General features: G+C 36.7%; 1 protein-coding gene across 1 annotated transcript in view; it reads right to left on the bottom strand.

Moving 5' to 3' along the window:
- Positions 1 to 19,318, bottom strand: part of PTPRR (protein tyrosine phosphatase receptor type R) — a 244,827-nt gene that overhangs the window by 212,167 nt on the left and 13,342 nt on the right. The window contains exon 2 of the mRNA XM_040491425.1: positions 12,655 to 12,953. Within this exon, the coding sequence (XP_040347359.1) occupies positions 12,655 to 12,953 (299 nt within the window). The remainder of the gene's footprint in view (positions 1 to 12,654; positions 12,954 to 19,318) is intronic.

Raw genomic sequence — 19,318 nt, 5'->3', positions numbered from 1 at the left:
TATACATTTATGTACATACACACATTATACATAGATACATACATACATATGTTCCTCTTCCTCCAAGGGTGTCTATACAAGATACTAACTGTGGCAGTTTTGTTGTGGCAAATACAAAACATATACACAAAGCAAGAAAATGGCAAACAGCCTGAATGTACATTGATTCTGAGAAGTAGTTCAAGAAAGTATGGTATATATAAACTTGAAAATTATGCAACTATTTGGAAGAAATAAATCAAATTTCTTTGTAAAGACTCAGAGGTACATCTATTATTATTTTAAAGAAAAGCAACTTGTACAGTATGACCAAGTGTTAAAACAACAATAAAATATATATGTATTTAAAACAGAGAAATGTGTAATATAAACTAAAAAGATTTACATCCCTATACAATTATACAGGTAAACTTCAATTGTCAAGAGTATGTGTTTCTATGTGTGGAATCCTTATTACCTAATCTTCCCCAATAAACTGGGAATAAATTATCAGCTTATTAATAAATTATAAGGTTATTAATAAGTTATTTTGCATTTGGATTAATGATATATTTTTAAAAAATAAAAAAAATCCTCTTTGTAATAGAGGCTCCTGGCAATACAGCTAATGTTAACATGCTAAAGGCAGTCAACACATTATTTTATTTCAGAAAATTTTAGGTGAAAAGAAGGAGCTGTATCTGGGAGCACGTGACAAGAGGTGAACACAGAGCAGGAGTGAGCACGTTCTTGCTGACGGGAAAGGTGGTTCAGCTTTCAGCGGGTAAGTGTAGCAGGTGGGAGTCCCACGAGAAGACAGCTCATGGCAGCATGAAAAACTACCAGCAGGTAGAGGTGAGGGCTGGCTGTGAGAACGGAGTTCAAAGACAAAACAAGTAATAAGGCAGGTCTCCAGGCTCAGAAGAACTGAAGTGTGGGTCAGTGGTAGCAAACACTCAGGAAAGGAAGATGTCAAGAACCCAGGTAATTAGCAATGGAGTATAAGCAGGGTTTTAGTCAGGGCCACCACGTGTGGCTGTGAGCTGTGTGACGCACAGGGGATGCTGTTGGCTTAAACTACCATGCGAAGGGTGCCTCCTGAATGTATACAATGAGGCAGGAAGCTGTTGCAATGCAGAGATTTTACCCCAAGATCAGAGGAGATGAAAATTGACAATTCTGTTGATTATCATCACTAGCACCACGACTGTGACAGCTGACATTACAACAAGGTATTATACTTTACAGAACAAATTCACTGTCCTGGGAAGGATCAAAGGAGGTAGCCAGGTCAGGTACTACAATCACCATTAAAATGAGGAAACAAAGACTCAGAAATGTTTGTTGACCTGCCCAGGATCTCAAAGGTAGCCAATGGCCGAACAGGCTTGTGAACCCAAGATGTCTCCTTCTAAAACCATCCGTTCCCACTGTCTCAAATTACTCATAAGAGGAATGAAGATTGCTCTGTGACATTGGGGATTGGCCTGCTGAGCAAAGAGCCAACAGATCATTTTACACCTTGTATTTCTTTCACGCGAACTTTATTTTCTTATTTTTTCAAACCTAATAGGTAAACAAATTCTCCCTTAAGGAGATTTCCTGTTGTGCAACATTCAGACTCAACTTGTCCATACTGATGGCTGTTTTATTGTAGTGACTATTTGTTTAGACAGAATGTGTTACAGAAAGATTTATAGCAGCTTACAAAAACACTTACGATACAAAATAAAATTGAATAAAAACTAAGGAAATGAGGACATTGAATTAGAAGGAAAATGAGTGAAGAAAAGCAAACATCCAGCCACAAATGAAGTTAGTTCACAAAATAAATAAGGCACTCAATAAAGTTCCCTATGTTTGCTAAAGGTGGACTGCAAATTTGGCTCTCAGCTTTTCAGCAGGAAGAGAAAGAAGGAAACATGATTCACAGCACTTGAAAGATATAATTATAAGCCAACCAGTGGCTCAGGAGAAATACAAGTATTCTTGGTACTAAGACTGAAAAGTTATATTTTCCATTGTTCCATATAATGCTAATAATAGCAGCCAATTTTTATAAGGATCTTACCATGTGTCGGGCATGCTTCTAAGTGCTTTGAATGCTTTGTATCATTCAATTGCCATGAAAATTCCACAGGATGGATTTTATTAGTAATTACTTTTTTACAATTGAGGAAACTAAACTACAAAGATGATAAGTAAGTCTCTGAAAACACACACACACGCACACACACACGCACACACACACACAATTAGTAAGTGCCTGATTTGGGATTCCAACACAGTTCTGCCGACTCCAAAGTTATTCTTTTACCATGTGACTTCCATTTAGGAACTATACCTTGATTCAGTCCCTAAGTATCCCTGAAGATCTAAGAGACTCCCTCAAGATCCAACATTCTGTAGTTTCAACCATGTTCTCTCTACCACAGAACTTTGTTTTTTTCACTGCACTTACTACCATCTGCTTTCTTATTTTATTATCTTTCTCCTAACAGAATGTGAACTGTGTAGCTGCAATGATCTTATCTTTTTAATCTTCTATCCTTAGTCTGCTTTTCTGCCTAAAACATAGGAGGCATGCAATAATATTTTTGAGTAAATGAATGTCTCAAGGAACAAGGAGTAGGTGTCCATTTAACATGCTTCCATGTCTGAAAATCCACTTGCCCCTGCTTATGCTTAGCCCCTTACACATATTACTCACATATTCTTCCCTAGTCTCCATGACTTATACTAGTTACCAAAAATTCGCTGGACCCTATAATTTGGCTATATTCTGTAATCTACCTTGGCATGGAGTTAATTTTATTCACTTGACCTTACAATTTAGAAAAGTATTCCTAAGAATATAGATGTCACCATCACGTGTCACACATGAGGAAATTTTTAAATTTTTATTTATTTGTCCATAAGCAATGACTGCTGATTTTTAAAAGTATACATTCAAAGAATATAAGGCCTTGTGACCTGTTCAACATAGATTTTGGTATTGTTGCCCAATATTTCCTATTTAAAAAAACAGACCACTTCTAGAACAGAGAGAAAGCAACCTGTGCTTAAGGGACAAAAAACCAACATGAACTTGTTCTGGTGAAATACCTAATTCCAGTTACCATGTTTTCAGCAGGAAAAATAATCAAATTGTTAAACAATGCAGCTTCACTAGGTTTGTAATGGGAGCATGAGATGATTAAGGTTTTTTTTGTTTGTTTCTTTGTTTGTTTTAACTACAGACACACAAACACCCAAAATATTCAGAATAATTGATTGGATGACATTAATAAATACAATTCAGGAAATCCCGGAATAAGACTGATTCTTAGCCCTCATTGTCTTGATGCATATTCTCAGCCTTCTCTAAATCTTTCAGGATTTCTTGGAATTTGTATCACATGGCTGTCATTTCCAGAGAGGAGGACAAACAAATCTCACAAACACATCTCTTCCTGCAATCTTGGAAATTGACTGCGAACATATGGCCTATCCCTCAAAGTGGGTCTTTTTCTTTCTTTTTCTTTGAAGTTACCTGTTGCTAACTTATTGTTTTAGTAAAAAGACTAAATCATATGAAAGTGTAGGCTGAATTGACGACATGTAAAGTTGATGATGTGCTCTTGACTTATTTTTCTGAACTCGAATAGTCGAAATGTGGCACACAGGTAATCAAAGAAACAATGTGGGATAAGAATAATGGCTGGATTATACTTTCATACTTTATTCTATTTTTTAAGTTTATTTACTTCTTTTGAGAGAGAGAGAGAGAGAGCAGGGGAGGGGCAGAGAGAGAATAAGAGAGAAAATCCCAAGCAGGCTCTGCACTGTCAGCACAGAGCCTGATGCGGGGCTTGATCCCATGAACTGTAAGATCATGACCTGAGCTGAAATCAAGAGTTGGATGCTTAACCTACTGAGCCACCCAGAAGCCCCATAATTTCATACTTAAAAAAAAAATTTGGCAAATATTAAAGTACAAGATTATGACCAATCTCCTTGTAAACAGACAATGATAAATGGCTACAGTGATGTGATATTGTGATTTATAATAACAACAACAAAAAATGATTTTGGTCTTCCTCCACAGTTCCCGGCACAAAGCTCCTAAAACCATGGCAGTTTCCTATCTGACAGCAATAGGGGAATCTTTTGTCATACTATTTAGTTTTGTTCCCAGTTCCTAAAATAACTCCAAAGCCATAAAGGTGAAATGGGTGTTTTTCCTTATTCACAATAAGCCCTTTCAACCACACTTGAGTTTATATTAATGGGGTGACTTTTGGAACCCCCCTAAAGATGGGGGGGGGTCGGGTGGCCAACGGAACCAGCCAAGTGATTAAAGGCACAGAGCTTTGAGTCCCACCCCTCAACCTCTGGGAAGGGGAGGGGAGCTGGAGGCTGAAAAATCACCAATGACCACGATTCACTGAATCATGGCTACATAATGAAGGCTCTGTAAAAACACAAAAGAGCAGCGTTTGGAGAGTTTCCAGGTTGGTGAACACAAGGTGGTGCTGGCAGAATAGCACACCCAGAGAGGACATGGGGGCTCTGCACACCTTCCCGCATAACCTGCCCTATGCACCCATTCCATACGCCTGGTCCTGAGTCACGATAGCCTTTCTAATAAACTGCCACTCTAGTAAGTGAAAGGATCTGATTCTGTTTCCAAATAGATAGTTCAGAACTGAGTAGAGGAGAAACACAGGAGCAATTTTCCCTTTACATTTTGGTATGAGAAGTGGGCTTTGCTAGAACAGTCTTGGTCCATGGAAACATGGGGTTTACAAGAGAAAGGATGACAGGGTGGGGGATGAAGGACCTTTGATTCCTGGGGGGTCAGGTGGTCACTCCTGCTATGAAGCAACAGCTGTGTTACACTCAGTTACTAAAGGTAAAAGTTCTTGAGGAGTAAGCTTTGTAACTTTGCTCAGGGAGAGAACCTTCCAAAGACTTTTAGCTCCTGTGTTTACCTCAAACAAGAGAAATGAACAAATTGTTTCTACCATCTGAAAGATAGAGATCAAGTGGAGGGAACTGAGGCATTTGCTAAATAGTATCAAACCCATCATGCACAGGCAGGGAGGGTCAGATGCCCAGAAAGCAGAGTATAATTATCCATTAGCAGTTAGATATTAAAGTGAAGCATTTTATAGTAACAACAACAAAACAAGCAAAAAACTAAGCATGATTCATAGTATTTATGATTAGAGGGAAACAGAGAAAGAAGGAAGAAAAGAAAGAAAAGGGGACAAAAGTCACTCACAGAAGGTATAAGAGACCGGTTCTCAACAATCGTAAAACCAAAGCACAATTTTTACAGAGATCTGACAAGTATGTATTTGCTCCAAAGCAAAGATACCCTCTTTGTTCACCTGAAGACCCCATTTGTTTTTATACTGTTGTGGAAATTTTAGATTAAAAAAGAGTTTTTAGGTTCCAACATAAAGACACACAGCACCTTCCACCTTCCTCAATGAAAAACACTGAAATACATTTTATTTGTTTTCAACGGAACACCCTCTTTTTTGTCCTGCTAACTTCCTTGACTGCTTTAAATATTTACCTTGCTTTACACTTAAGGTTTATGGAACATAAATAATCTGGCCAAGGGAAAGAAAAAACAGACCCCATATTGCAATTGTATATAGAGTTCATAAAGAAAGAAGTTTCCCTTAAAACAAGCTCTTAAATTCTCTTAATAATAGTAATCAGGCAGTTGAAATGAAAAGAATACTGTTTGACACAGTCAACATTTAGTTCTCCTCAAAATTAGCTGCCTTAAGCCACTGAATGTGTGGGGAATATAAGTCAATATATATAACAGTAAAATCTATCATATAATGGAATTTTTAGCAGCTGTTAAAAATGATGCTTTTTAAAGGCAGTTAATGGTATAAGAAGATGTCCAAAATATAAACTAAGTAAAAAAAAAGAACACCTGCAAGCCTTATGTATGCACATTCCATATATCTGTAAAAAAGAAAGTCTACACCTGTATATATAAAAGACTATACAGATACATATAGCAAAATGACATTGTTATATAACAGTTAATGATTATTTTTATTCCTATTTTTCCTTCTGTATATTTCTAAATATTCTGAAACTCTAAGAAATTACATTACTTTTTGAGTTGAGACAAAAATATTAGTCAATACCCAATGTCCAAGTAGTATGATAATCAATTAAAGCAGCTCTCTTAAGACTCCAGTCATCCCAGTGTTGAGTCTAAATGATCCAAACAAGCAGATGCACTGAGTGGTCCAGTATCAAAACTTCACACAGACACTGCCTAAGCTTGACCTCTAGCATTTCCAGAATGTGTTCCAGAATCCTCCTTGCTGCTTTAGTAGTGAGAAATGGAGAAAAGCAACAGATGGCGACAATTATGACTGTCAGGATGCCAACCTCAAGAACGAAATTTTTACTTCAAGACAATTTGCAGGGGTACAATAATATCTGGAGAATCTAGGCACAAGCTTTCTGAAATGCAAATGTTTGGGATAAAAAGAAAGTTGGTTATATAAGAAGATCTGATAGTTTAACATGAAGCACTTAGGTTAAGAGCAAAAATTTAACCAAATTTCTGAAGCAGATTACAGAATTTCTTTTTTCAGACTTTCTTAAAAATAAAATCTAATTTGACACTACAATTCCTTTTTTATTATAATCTCTAGACCGGCCATCATGGATCTTTACCTTTTACTCTCTGGCTCCAATATTAACATATAGCTATCAAGGAGTATATTTTCAAAGCATGAAAATTAACATTATCATTATCTTAAATAAAAGGTAATCTATCAAGTTATAAATTTTCTACTGAGGAAATGTACAACATTTTCCTGAAGCAAACCAAATGACTTATGGTAAAATTTAAAATGTTCTGAGTTTTGAAATCAAATTTGGACTTGTATTCTGCCTGTAGTACTTATTATTAACTGTACAACCTGGAGAAAGTTCCTCATGTGTAAATTGGAAACTAATCATGAGGGTTTTCTGATGCTTGAAGGTTCATTATTGAGGTAGTTTCTTCCATTATTACCATATATGATGAAATATCTGTGATATGGTTCCAGCACACCCTTACCTTTCCTGAAGTTCATAGGTAGAAGAATATAATAAGCAATGGCATAATGCAGAGATGCCCCAATTTTGAAGACTGTGGTAGCCAAACCCCAAGATAGTGCTCAACGATCCCAGCCTCCTGGTAATCATGCCCTTTGGAGTCCCTTCCCCATGAGAATGGGCTACACCTAGTGACTCATTTCTAAGGAACACAGTAAAGTGGAAACGATGGTGTGTGACTTGGAGACTAGGTCATTGTGGCAGTGTGGCGTCAATCTCTCTCTCTTCACATGTGCTGGGGGAAGCCATGTCGTGCACAGCCCTGTGGAGATGTCCACGTGTTGAGGAACAGAAGTCTCCTGCCAACGCCTCGTGAGTGAGCTTGCAAGTGAAGCCTTCGGCTCAGTCAAGTATGCAGAAACAAAGCCCCAGCTGGCAGCTTGACTTCAGTAACCCCTGAGGCAGAGAACTACACAGCTTCTGCTCCCAGATTCCTGACCTTCAGAAACTGTGTGAAATAATAAACGTTTTGTGTTTTAAGCTGCTAAATGTTGAGGTAATACATTGTGCAACAATAAATAACTGCTACACAGATCAAATCCAAAATGACAAAGTTGGTAAGGTCTACAGACAAAATACCGCTTTCAAGGAAGACAGAAAAGAAGTTTCTGAGATATAACTACATTTATCTGAAAATCCAGAAGAAGAGTTACATATTTTATTATTTAACAAATGTATTATTACCATGGTACATGTTCTCTCAGGCTCTTATATTTATTCCCTCTAGGAACTTGGGATAAGTGTCCCAAGGACTATATTGGAAGACATCTGAGTCATATTCCATATTACAGTAGGTTTGCGTCTTACATCCATTTAGCATTTTGGACTTGGTATTTAGTATTTGATCCCAAAACCCTTCACACAAAATAATTCATAATTTTTCCCAAAGCCTATATCTGAATCACACTTTCTGTGGGTTGCCCAGCATGAGCAAGTCACTTAGCTCAGGAATGAGCCCATGCACCTGCTTCCCCTACACTCAATACAGCCTTCTTGTTCCCCGCCATATAAGCAGTCAGCATCAAAAAGTACACAGGCTACAGTGGTTTTCACAAATCTGAGACACTCTTGAGACATAATATCATGTGTCTAGCAGATTGCACTAAATCACAGTCCTAACTGGCAAATAGTCTGGGTGTTTGGACATAGCCCAGGAACCTGAATTTTCTATTCTGTCAGAGTAAATTTGCTGCCTACTTGGGCTACTGTCAGAGAGTATAACCGTAGTCACCCATTTTGTACAAGAATCACATTCCTGAGGTCACGTTGTAAGTCCTCCTATCCTCATTACTTCTTGAAGGGGCTATTGTGTTTTAATAGAAATTGAAGTCCAGACACTTTGCTCTAGCATACATTTATTTAACTGCCATCTGACATCTAGTCTATCTTTGCTTGTTAACAGTGTCCCAATTTTTATTCAAGTAACCTCCCCTCCCATAAACAGCTTGTGAGTTTTTAGGGATGCTCTAGGGGGTGGAGCATGTAGTTTAGGTTTGAGATAATTAGCTTAATTTTATCTGCAAGTTGTTCAGGGATGAAGTGAATAATTAACTTAAATTGCCCTAGTCATAGAGATACCCAGGATATTATTGATGGTTGTGAAAGAGTCATTCTTTTCCACTAAAAATGAACCTGCAAGGACAAAACTCCAGGAGGTTCAGGAAACCATGTGGAGATGAACAAGAGAGAACCATCTGAGAATGAAGTTACCCCAGAGGAAGCAGACCTGGAGACTGAAGCTGGCCAATTATTTGTCTTTGATCAAACCACACCTAAAGCTATATATACTACAGAAATGTTGTTACCTGAACAACAAAATTTTCTCTAGTTTGGACTGGTTTCTTGTCACTTGCCACAAAATATTTCTAACTAATAAACCTTCCCTGACATGGCAGAATTTCAACAGTAGGTACAAAGGCTAACTCCACCTTTTAGGATATTTCCTACACAAGTACAAAATTATGATTAAAACAACATGTCTTTTAAAAAAGTGTTCAACAATTACCTGTCCACAAAACATAAAATACACTAAACATTACAAAATTTATTCACTGTGTCAAGGCTGGACTTTATTCACTGTGTCAAGGCTGGACCTTCTAAGCTGTTCAAATCTCATCTAGAAATTACCTCTTCCCTTGTAAGATGAACCTCAAAAACTAGTCCACAGCAGAACCAAGATGAAGTGAAGCATAACACAGACTCAGGATGTAACTGAAAGCCAGAATTATTCAAAGCATTTGGTTTTAAGGGTCTTCTGAATCAATTGCCTGATGAAAATGTTTTCAAAGAGAGTTTGTGTCATAAAACAAGAGAATGTCTATGTGCTGGTCTGGGTGAGTGGTGAGCAAGACAAAAAGTTTTAGGAGTCTGGGAAACTCACAGAGGCCATCTAAGGCTACTGGAAACTCCCCCATCATCTTCTTATGTGCTCACAGAAGTCTTCTCTCTGCCCCAAGAACTGTCCCTATATCCTCTCTTTTCTCCTCTTTCCTTTCTTTTTTAATGTTTATTTTGAGAGACAGAGAATGTGTGTGCACACGAGCAGGGGAGGGGCAGAGAGAAAGGGAGAGAGAGAATCCCAAACAGGCTCCATGCTGTCAGTACAGAGCCTGATGTGGAACTATGTGGAGCTCGATCCCACAAACCATGAGGTCATGACATGAGCTGAAACCAAGAGTCCAACAGTCAATCGACTGAGCCACCCAGGTGCCCCTCTCCTTCTTTTCTCCTTTCCTTTATCCCTTCCCATCTTCTTCCCTCCACTTTCCTTTCTCATCCTCCTCTGCTTCCTCCTCTTCTTAGCTCTTCTCCTCCCTTTTCTTCCTTTTATTTTCCTTCCTATGAAGAACATTCCATGAAGTAAGTCATAATGTCCCAACTTTTATATTCATTCCAAAGCCTTTCTAGTCCCAGTTTTCTCAGATTTTCTCCAGGCTAGAACATTCTTCACTCAGCAACCTATATGGACCTTGCTGAACCGGAAAAGCCTTTAGTTGGTTCCACTCTACCGTTTTCATCCATACCCCTAAGTTCTCTCCTTCCTGATGTTGGGGGCTTGCTGCCTGATGTAGGACTATGGAATTTCCAGCACATATTTGTTTAAAGCCAATTTTTTTTACTCCTACTACAGCCCTGACCTTGAGGACATTCATATTCCCTCTGTATTCCATTTGTACAGAAATCCTAATAACCACATCTTAGTTGAGCTTGTGGGATGTAATTAGCATTCTTTGGGATAAACATTCTAATTGTGTTGTTCTTTCCTTGGAATAAATAAACTACAGATTTTCCTGATCATAAAAGAAAGAAAAAAATGGAAAAAATCATTTGTGGACAAATGCTCTAATGAAATTCTTTGTGGAGACAACTGACAATCTGAGAAGGAGGAGTGACACATACATCTTCCATGTCCCTTTTAAATTTCTCATTTAGGAAGAGAAAAAGTCATCTCTTCCTCTCAATGGAAGTCTTGAAAGTTACATACACTTTTTGGAAATTGGCACTGGTGTTTTTATTCTGGCTGAAAAAAAACCAATAATTTCTCTAATTCAGGAAACATACTCATGAACGCTGCTCATTTTGGTATAAATTAAGCCATAAAATAATTCTTTGCTAGCACTACAATATTCCTCAATATATATTGTTTATATATATTGTTTTATATATGTAAACTCCTAAATAATATATATATGTATATATATATATATATATATATATATACACATACCAGCTAACACTTGACGGAGTGTTGACCATCTATTTTTTGAGTAAGCAGAACATTACTGATTTATTTAAAAATAACCCCACTTCTCTGGTTTTCCTACTAAATCACACGTGCATAAGTAATGTTGATAGATTATATGAAACACTGACACTAGCAATTGTTGCAAGCTACCAAAGCCACAGCATGATTAGAGACTAGATCACAAGAGGTTAGGGGAGGCTAATACAGCAAATTCGCCTATTGCTTCCATGTAATCATCACTCAGAAGAAAAAGCACAGCTTCTTCATGAGTCTTCAAACCACGAATAAGCTAAAAGTGAAATGACCTGCCAAAATTCCTCATTGATGCCTTTTATCCTCCATAATATTAAATTAACTAGAGAGTGCATGACATTACAAGATAGAACAAACCTCTTGAATGGCAATTCAGTGACTTCAAGAGTTGATGACTATGGGAATATGATGGTCACCAGAGGAAATATCTCCCATGAGCCCCTAGTATTAACACAGGCATATCCAGATACAGCCACATCGTTAACATCATTTGTCTTCACTGAATAGACAGAGTACGTGGCTTTCACCTTCAGAACATCTGTTACTCATGTAAATGTACAAAATTTGTTCGAGTACCTCAGGAGGCCAAGTGACCCACATATTTTGTAACAAGAGCTCATCTTGTGTTCTCAATTGATGATTTTTTACTGAATTACCGACATTTCCCCTCAAACATTTGCCAAGCAAAACCAGAGATTCCATTTCATCTGTCTCTTTCTGGATCCCCCAAATGACAACTGGATCATAATAAATACTCAGTGTATGCTAGTTGAAAACATCAATGAATGGATCTTTGATTCTCAAGATCAAGTAAAGCATCCTACGTGTAGAAGATAAAAAATAAAGAAAAAGAAAAAAAGCTTATTAAATTTAACTACATTTGGTTCATAGAGAGGTTGTCAAAATGTAAACATGGCTTCATTCAATGATCTTGGCCTCAAAAGTCAACATATTTGATTACATTTGGGGGCAAAAAGGCAACAGCAGTCATTTAGCTACTGACTTGCAGTTTTAATGTGAATCCTCCTGTTGTGATTTTAAACTTAAGAGGGACTATAGTCTAAACAGGGTGTCGAACTTGTATTCAAAGTATGTATTTAAACTATGATACTTCCATAAATTGGAGAACTCTGGCCTGAGTTACATACCCTGAAAATATGAGCAATGGAACCACTGCATTATCTTGATTAATAAAGGGTGATGCCTCTTCAGTGATATTAAGAATATTATCCATCAATTACTCCCAAACCATCTTATTTATTCCAGTGACAGAAAACTACCTTCCCCCTCTAGTACACTTCCACCTTTCAGTAGTCTCTTCATTCATTACAATTTTAAGACAAGTGGCTAGAAGATCTTCAGTAGGTACTAATTAGTTATGTAAACTGAGACTAAGCCCTGTCTGCTGAACAGATTGTCACAGAAGACAGAGGCTCAGTGCAGAGTATTACCTACTATAACTGCAAGGCTTTCCTAAAGCATTTTTTTACTCAAATATTTATTGACCGCCTACTATGTACCACGCACCTTGCTGTGCACAGAGGATACAGACAAGGTTTCTTATTTCATGGGCTTACATTCAAGAGGCATCCAAGAGACAATAATCAAGTACCAAAAAAGAAAAGAAATATCAAAGAATGAGAAGCACAGTGGTAAATAATCCTTGAGATCCAGTGATAACTATGCACCATTGATTTTTTTTTTCCAAGAATCAACCACAGAGGAAAGTATCGGCATCAGCATCAGCATCAGTTAAACAAAACACTTACCACCACAATTACATTTGCTGCAGGGATAGGAAGGTTTTCCACTTCAAGATCTTGACCAGCCATAGCCAGCAGATTGAGAGATGGGTCATACGCAGGTCTTGGAAATGCTGAATTAACAATTTGGTGGCGTTTGTTTATTTGAGCTTTAGAAGAGGAATGATAGGTATGCTTATATATCTTTTGTGGAGTTATATCCAGGCTCTTCTCAATGTCTTGTGAATGGTGATAAGTGAATACTGGCTTTCCACTCTTCTTCTGCTGAATTGCCAACACTTGATCATTATTTCTGGAAAAGCACCCTGAAATGGTGAGAAAGCAAAAAACAAAAATCAAAGATCTTATTCAGTGAGATGAGTAGAAATATCTGATAAAGAGAATTACCTGTCCTCAGGCAGCTTTAAGACTTGTGAAGAATTTAGATCAGTTGGTTTCCATCTTTTTCCCTGCTTCATTATCCCACAAATAGGACACACTTGGCTGGTCTGGAGGCATCTCAGAGACTTCGGGTGGACAGAAGTGGGTGTAGTGTGAAAAAGTCCTATTTATTAGATATTCTTACACATCTTTCAGTCCAGAACTTCCTCCTTTATCTATACTCCCAGTTCTAACATCCATTTGAGTTTCTATTCCTGGATGCCCTATCTGTTATGATTTGCATAACCATTAATGTCATATCCAAGCCTTCCTCCCTTTAATCAATAGCCTTTAATACAATTCTTTTTTACACTTATCTTGTTTGTATTATAGTTAGCAATGTATGATTTTTTTAAAATGCTTGCAGAATATTTTAAGCTGAAGGTAGCAATCTGAATGTACTCAGCAACTTCTCGTTCTGTAACAATAACCATTCTCTCCTTAGTAATATGGCTGTCCAGATACCATGATACATTCACCTTTATTTCTCTGTTAGGCAAATATCCATTGACTTGTCTAACTCCTTTTCCTATTTGTCATTGGGCACAGGAAGAAATAGATAACATGTACACGTGACCCAAAAGAATATCACTAGGTCAAGCATCAGTTAGAAAAGCAAAGATCTTCTATATAAGATGATAAGCAGAGTAAACGTATCACAAGTAATGTCACCCAGATTTTCCTTTGGTAGGTCACAGAAACAAGAAGTGGTACAAATACTGTCCTTAGAAAATTACCTACCTCTTTTTATAAAAGTTCTGGGGTGCCTAGAATTCTTATTGAATATTTATAGTAGAGGAATTGCTAGTTTTTACAGCTTTTGCCCTCCATCAAGCTTTTTGTGACCAGCATATATTTCTATCATCTTCAGCAATTCTGTCTTACCAACATGCTTTCAACTTTCACTTAGGGATATAAAGACAGGTTATTTTTAGTTGGCTTAAGTGCTTTCTTCCATGACATAACACTTTGGGAATCATCTTTGGGTACCAGTGACTTCAGCCTTTCAGATTATTCAAATCACAATTATATTTCATGTGAATTCTGAAATTGTAATATATACCAATTGTATCTTCAATCTTGAGTTTGCTAAATATACTAAAAGCTTTTTTTTTTAATTTTTTTTTCAACGTTTATTTATTTTTGGGACAGAGAGAGACAGAGCATGAACGGGGGAGGAGCAGAGAGAGAGGGAGACACAGGATCGGAAACAGGCTCCAGGCTCTGAGCCATCAGCCCAGAGCCTGATGCGGGGCTCGAACTCACGGACCGCGAGATCGTGACCTGGCTGAAGTCGGACGCTTAACCGACTGCGTCACCCAGGCGCCCCGTCTTAAATATACTAAAAGCTTTTAAAAAGCAATCAAGCTACCATAATTTTCCAAAGATGATGATTGGGCAATGATGACCTTGAAATAATTGTTTCTCTGATAAGAGATCCTCAGATTTGGAAATGAAAATGTCTTTAGGAACATATATAATATTATGAAATTCACAACAGGGTACTTCAATGTTATTATTCTTGCAGTGTTTTATTAATGGAGATTGGTGCTAAAATGTTTTAGATGTATATTGACTTTCTGACCACAAGACGTCCATTTAGAATTTTATTGAAAGTAATTTACTCAATAATATTATAGTGTCCTGGAAGTTTCTATACTTCTGAAAAGTGAACACTTTTCTCCCTCCCCTCTATGAGAACTGAATCTAATATTGTGAAATGCAACAAAGAAGTGGTCAACTTGGAGTTAAGAAATAAAATGGGCATACTATTTTTATCTTAGTTGGCTTTTTTAATACTCCTCTTTTAAATACGGTCTCTTGTTTTGGGAAAGGCATACTGTATGCTTGAATGAATTTGGGTTTCTCACGTGACAGACCGGCTCTCCTACCAAAAAAGAGGTTTCTATAATGGTTAGTAGCATGAAAACTATACCTGCCACGATAGCACCATTGAAATAGGCATGTTAATAAAGATTAACATGCAAAAAAAGACAGGTTTAGGAAGACTCAGAAAGTAAAAGATAAAATAGTGGGGAATGGAGAATTTCAATAAGAAAGAAAGAAGCAGCTTAAAAGATCAGAGAATGCAGATTTATGAGGAGAGATGAATATAGAACTGAGAAAGTTACACAATTACCTTCAATCTTTCTTTTTATACACTATCAATCTTAGCAAACCTTGTCAGAGCCACTTTACTTAAATAAGATAGGTGAGTCTAACAAATCTCTCTTGTGCTAAAACTGGCCTACAAGGAAAGGTGAAAAAATCTAATTTTGTGAGTAATTGTAACACAATTAAAATTTCCCAGCCTTATCCAGCTGTGTATGTGAAAAGACTTAACTCCTTCCCTGTCCTTAAGTAACAAGAACAAAGTAGGCAGCATAATATTAGGAGCCCCACTATAACCATCAGGTAGGAAAAAGTTTTTCAAAGTGTTGTGCTTAGCTTCCCACAACAGAATCACCTGGGATATTCAGATGCAGAGTCCTAGATCCCAGCCTAGAACGGCCATGGCAGAATCTCTGGCGATGTAGCCTAGGAATCTGGATTTATAACTAAATTCTTCTCACATTCAAACTCTGAAGCTGAGGCCCACTGACCTAGTCTCTGGAACTAGCTCTGTCTTCTCTATCTTCAAATGCCACCTCTCTATTACCCCCTTCAGTTCAGCATTATGAATACACTCAAGTAAATATTTCAGTAATGTTAAGATTGAGATGCCTATTAAATATCAAACTGCTGAATTAGAAATTTAATAACTAAGTGTGTAGTTCATAGTTGGAGAGAGAAAGATGGATTTGTGACTCATCCAATACACATAAAATTTAAAGCCAAGTGACCAGATACTGATGGTGAAGAAAAGACTATGGACAGAGCACTCTAGAATTCTAATATTTTGAGTCAGGGAACTGACTGAAGGAGGAAGCAAAGACAAGTGAGAAGGAATGGTAATAGAAAAAGAGAAAAACCAAGGAAGAGAGAAAAACTTAAGGAAATGTTTCTGAACTTGTATGTATTATAGGCACTGAAAAATCACTCTCATAGTGATGTCTCTAGAAATAAGTATATAAATGCAACTTCCACGTGTTACCATGGAAGATAAATCCCACTGAAGAACATTCATAGATTTTAAAAATTACAAAGCACACTGAGACTACTTGCATGAGAGACAGTCAGAAGATGGAGTAAGTGGGAAGATTCTCATCTAAGAAAGAATAAATAAAAGAGAAAAATAAATGAGGCTTTAAAATAGGTTGATTTAAAACACCCAGAGATAAAAGAAGATAAGAGTAAGGGATTTAAGTAAAAGAGAATAAGCATGTCTCATTCCAAGCGGAAATCATAGAAACAAAAAAATAAGGTAATTGATGAAACGCAATGTATGGGTTATACAGTAGAGTAGACACCACTGAACAGAGATTTAGTAAATTGGAAAAATTTAGGTGACAATTCAGACATCAGCACAGAGAAATTAAGAGAAGAGATGTGAAAAAGAAGGTAAGAGACTGTGGTAGACTGACTTTTCAGATGGCACTCTGTGATCCACACTTGGTATTCACATCCTTAAAATAATCCCCTCCCATTGACAGCTGGATCTCACTTTATTTATTTTTTTTATATGCACCTCTTTGTTTATTGCAGCATCATTTACAATAGTCAAGATATGGAAACAATCTAGTGTCCATCAATAGACAAATGGATAAAGAAGATATTTTTTATATACATATACATATATATATATTTTAATATACACAAATATACATAAATGGAATATTACACATAAAAAAAGGATGTGATCTTGCCATTTGAGACAACATGGATGAGACCCAGAGGGTATTATATTCAGTGAAATAAGTCAGAAAGGCATGGGAATAAAAAGCACAGCATAGAGAATATAGCCAACAGTGTTTTAATAACGTAATAATGTGTGGTAAGTGTAGCTTCACTTGTGGTGAGCATTGTACATGTGAAACTAATGTAACATCGTGTGTCTATTATACTCATATAAAAAAGATTTTTTAGGGGCACCTGAATGGCTCAGTTGGTTGAGCATCTGACTCTTGATTTCAGCTCAGGTCATGATCCCAGGGCTGTGGGATGGAGCCCTGCATCGGGCTCCACGCTGTGTGTGGAGCCTGCTTAAGATTCTCTTTCTCAGCCCCTCTCCCTCTGCACCTCCCCCACTCGTGTGTGTGTGTGTGTGTGTGTGTGTGTGTGTGTGTGTGTGTATGGACACGCATGTGCTCTCTCTAAATAAAAAAATGTAAAAAACAATTTTAAGGGGAAAAAATAAAATGGTGTCCTGGAATAGAAAGATGTGTTGTAGATGAAGTGAGGGAGATGGATGATGGTGATATTAAATACTAATTTTTAGAGATTGGAGCATTAATCTAGCAACATTTGCGAAGCTTATTTTTATTTGATGTTGCTTGCTGTTGCTGGCCTGTGTCATATATTCTTGTCATTAAATATAATATCTGAATGTAGGGAGGCTGGAGAGTCTTGGGAGTATTATACATACTGAACATCAAATGTGAGTTTGGGAATATCACTTAAAATCATATGTAATACAGTGTTTATATTTAAATATTACGTAAACTGATTTAGGAACTATAAGTGGCATTTAAATTTTATAAATAGAAACAATTTCAGATTATATGTGATTTTATAGCTTTTGATAAATGAGTGAATAAGATGGCATTTACAAATTTTTATGGCATTTTTATGGTATTTAAAAAGGTTAGTTTTGTTGACTGAAATCTTGACCATCTCTGGATTCACATATCTTTCTAAATTTGTTCCTGGATTAGAATTGCAGCTCCTAATAGCAGTTTGTATCACCTGCTTAATCCGCCCCCTTTTTTTTTACCTCTGTGGGGTTCTCCAGCCCACCTTCCCACTGCCTTCCGTACCTACACCATCCTCTCTTCTCTCCCCCACTCCCTCTACGTCATTAGGGTGCTCATATCAGAGTAGTGTCCCTTCCACAGAGTTAAGGTGTCAGCCACCTTAACTTCGATTCATACGTGTAAATACATTTTTAGTATATATCATTTTCTTGGCTAGTTTTTTTCTCAAAATAACACAGGAAGAAAAATCCTAAATTTTTTTTATTACACTGTTTTTGGTTTACACCCTCAAAATTATTATATGATTAAAAGGTATTTGTACATCAAAATTTTACTCCATTCATTTATTTAATCACTTGAAATATTGAGCATCTGCATGTTGTTCCTTATTTAAGTTTGTTATATAGCACTGTTCAATTTAAATAATTCATATGTGGTCTCTTGGTATGCTTTTAAAATTCACAGTGTTATCAGGAAAACAGTACATATTGAAAAATGCGATATTCCATATTGGGTTGTTCAATATAGGATTAGGTTTATAGGCAGCGTATTAGAAATTATCACTTTTTATTCCTCCTTCCCATTTATGTTGGAAATAAAGACTGTCCATTTTAGCTTTTCTATAATAACAGCTTTAAATATTACTTTAAATAAAACTTTAAATTTTAAAAAAAGCCGCAACAAAATAATTCACTATAACCTGTAAATAATGGCAGCTCTTTTCCTGATTATTGAGATATTTATAAATGGTAATTTTGTCTCATCAAATATTCTTTTGTTTTTGGAGCACCAAGGCATTTTGGATTCTGAAGCTTTATAAGGACATGTTATTTAGGGAGTAATTGATGCCAACTTTATTGAGAACACCTATTTTATTTTACTAAGATAATACTTTTTTGACATGCAGGATTACAGTGATCCAGTTGATTCCAGTACACCACCCTTTACAAAAGAGGAAAAACGGAAATTTTGAAGGAGATGGAGTTTGTACTTCATAGTCTACTTTAAAAGGATACACTGTCTTCGTTTTCATTATACTTTCAGTACAGTTGACTTCTGAAATGTGGATTATAAACAAGTTTGAAGATTAAGAATTTGAAATGGGAATATATGATGAGAAAATACAGGAGTTAACTATTTGGTTCTTTTTCATCTATTAACAATTAGAGTTTTGACACCTCAAAGTTGCACACATTTGATTCTTCAACTTCTTCACTCTTTAACTTTCATCCCTTTCATCCTGGCCCTGCTTCTTCACCATGAGATAGAGCTCTTTGCCATTTGTTTCAAACGTAAGAGAAAACGATAGATAAGTTTTGTAACTGCTCTCTCCTCTACCTTTAATTGCACCTGTTATGGGGAGTAACCATACTACCATGTCAGAGAATGAGGTGCCT

Source organism: Herpailurus yagouaroundi, unplaced genomic scaffold (assembly GCF_014898765.1).
Source record: "Herpailurus yagouaroundi ecotype Mexico unplaced genomic scaffold, PumYag 182, whole genome shotgun sequence".
In the NCBI taxonomy this organism is placed as follows: Eukaryota; Metazoa; Chordata; class Mammalia; order Carnivora; family Felidae; genus Herpailurus; species Herpailurus yagouaroundi.
The sequence above is the reverse complement of the archived record's forward strand: the minus strand, read 5'-3'. Positions and strand labels throughout refer to the sequence as shown.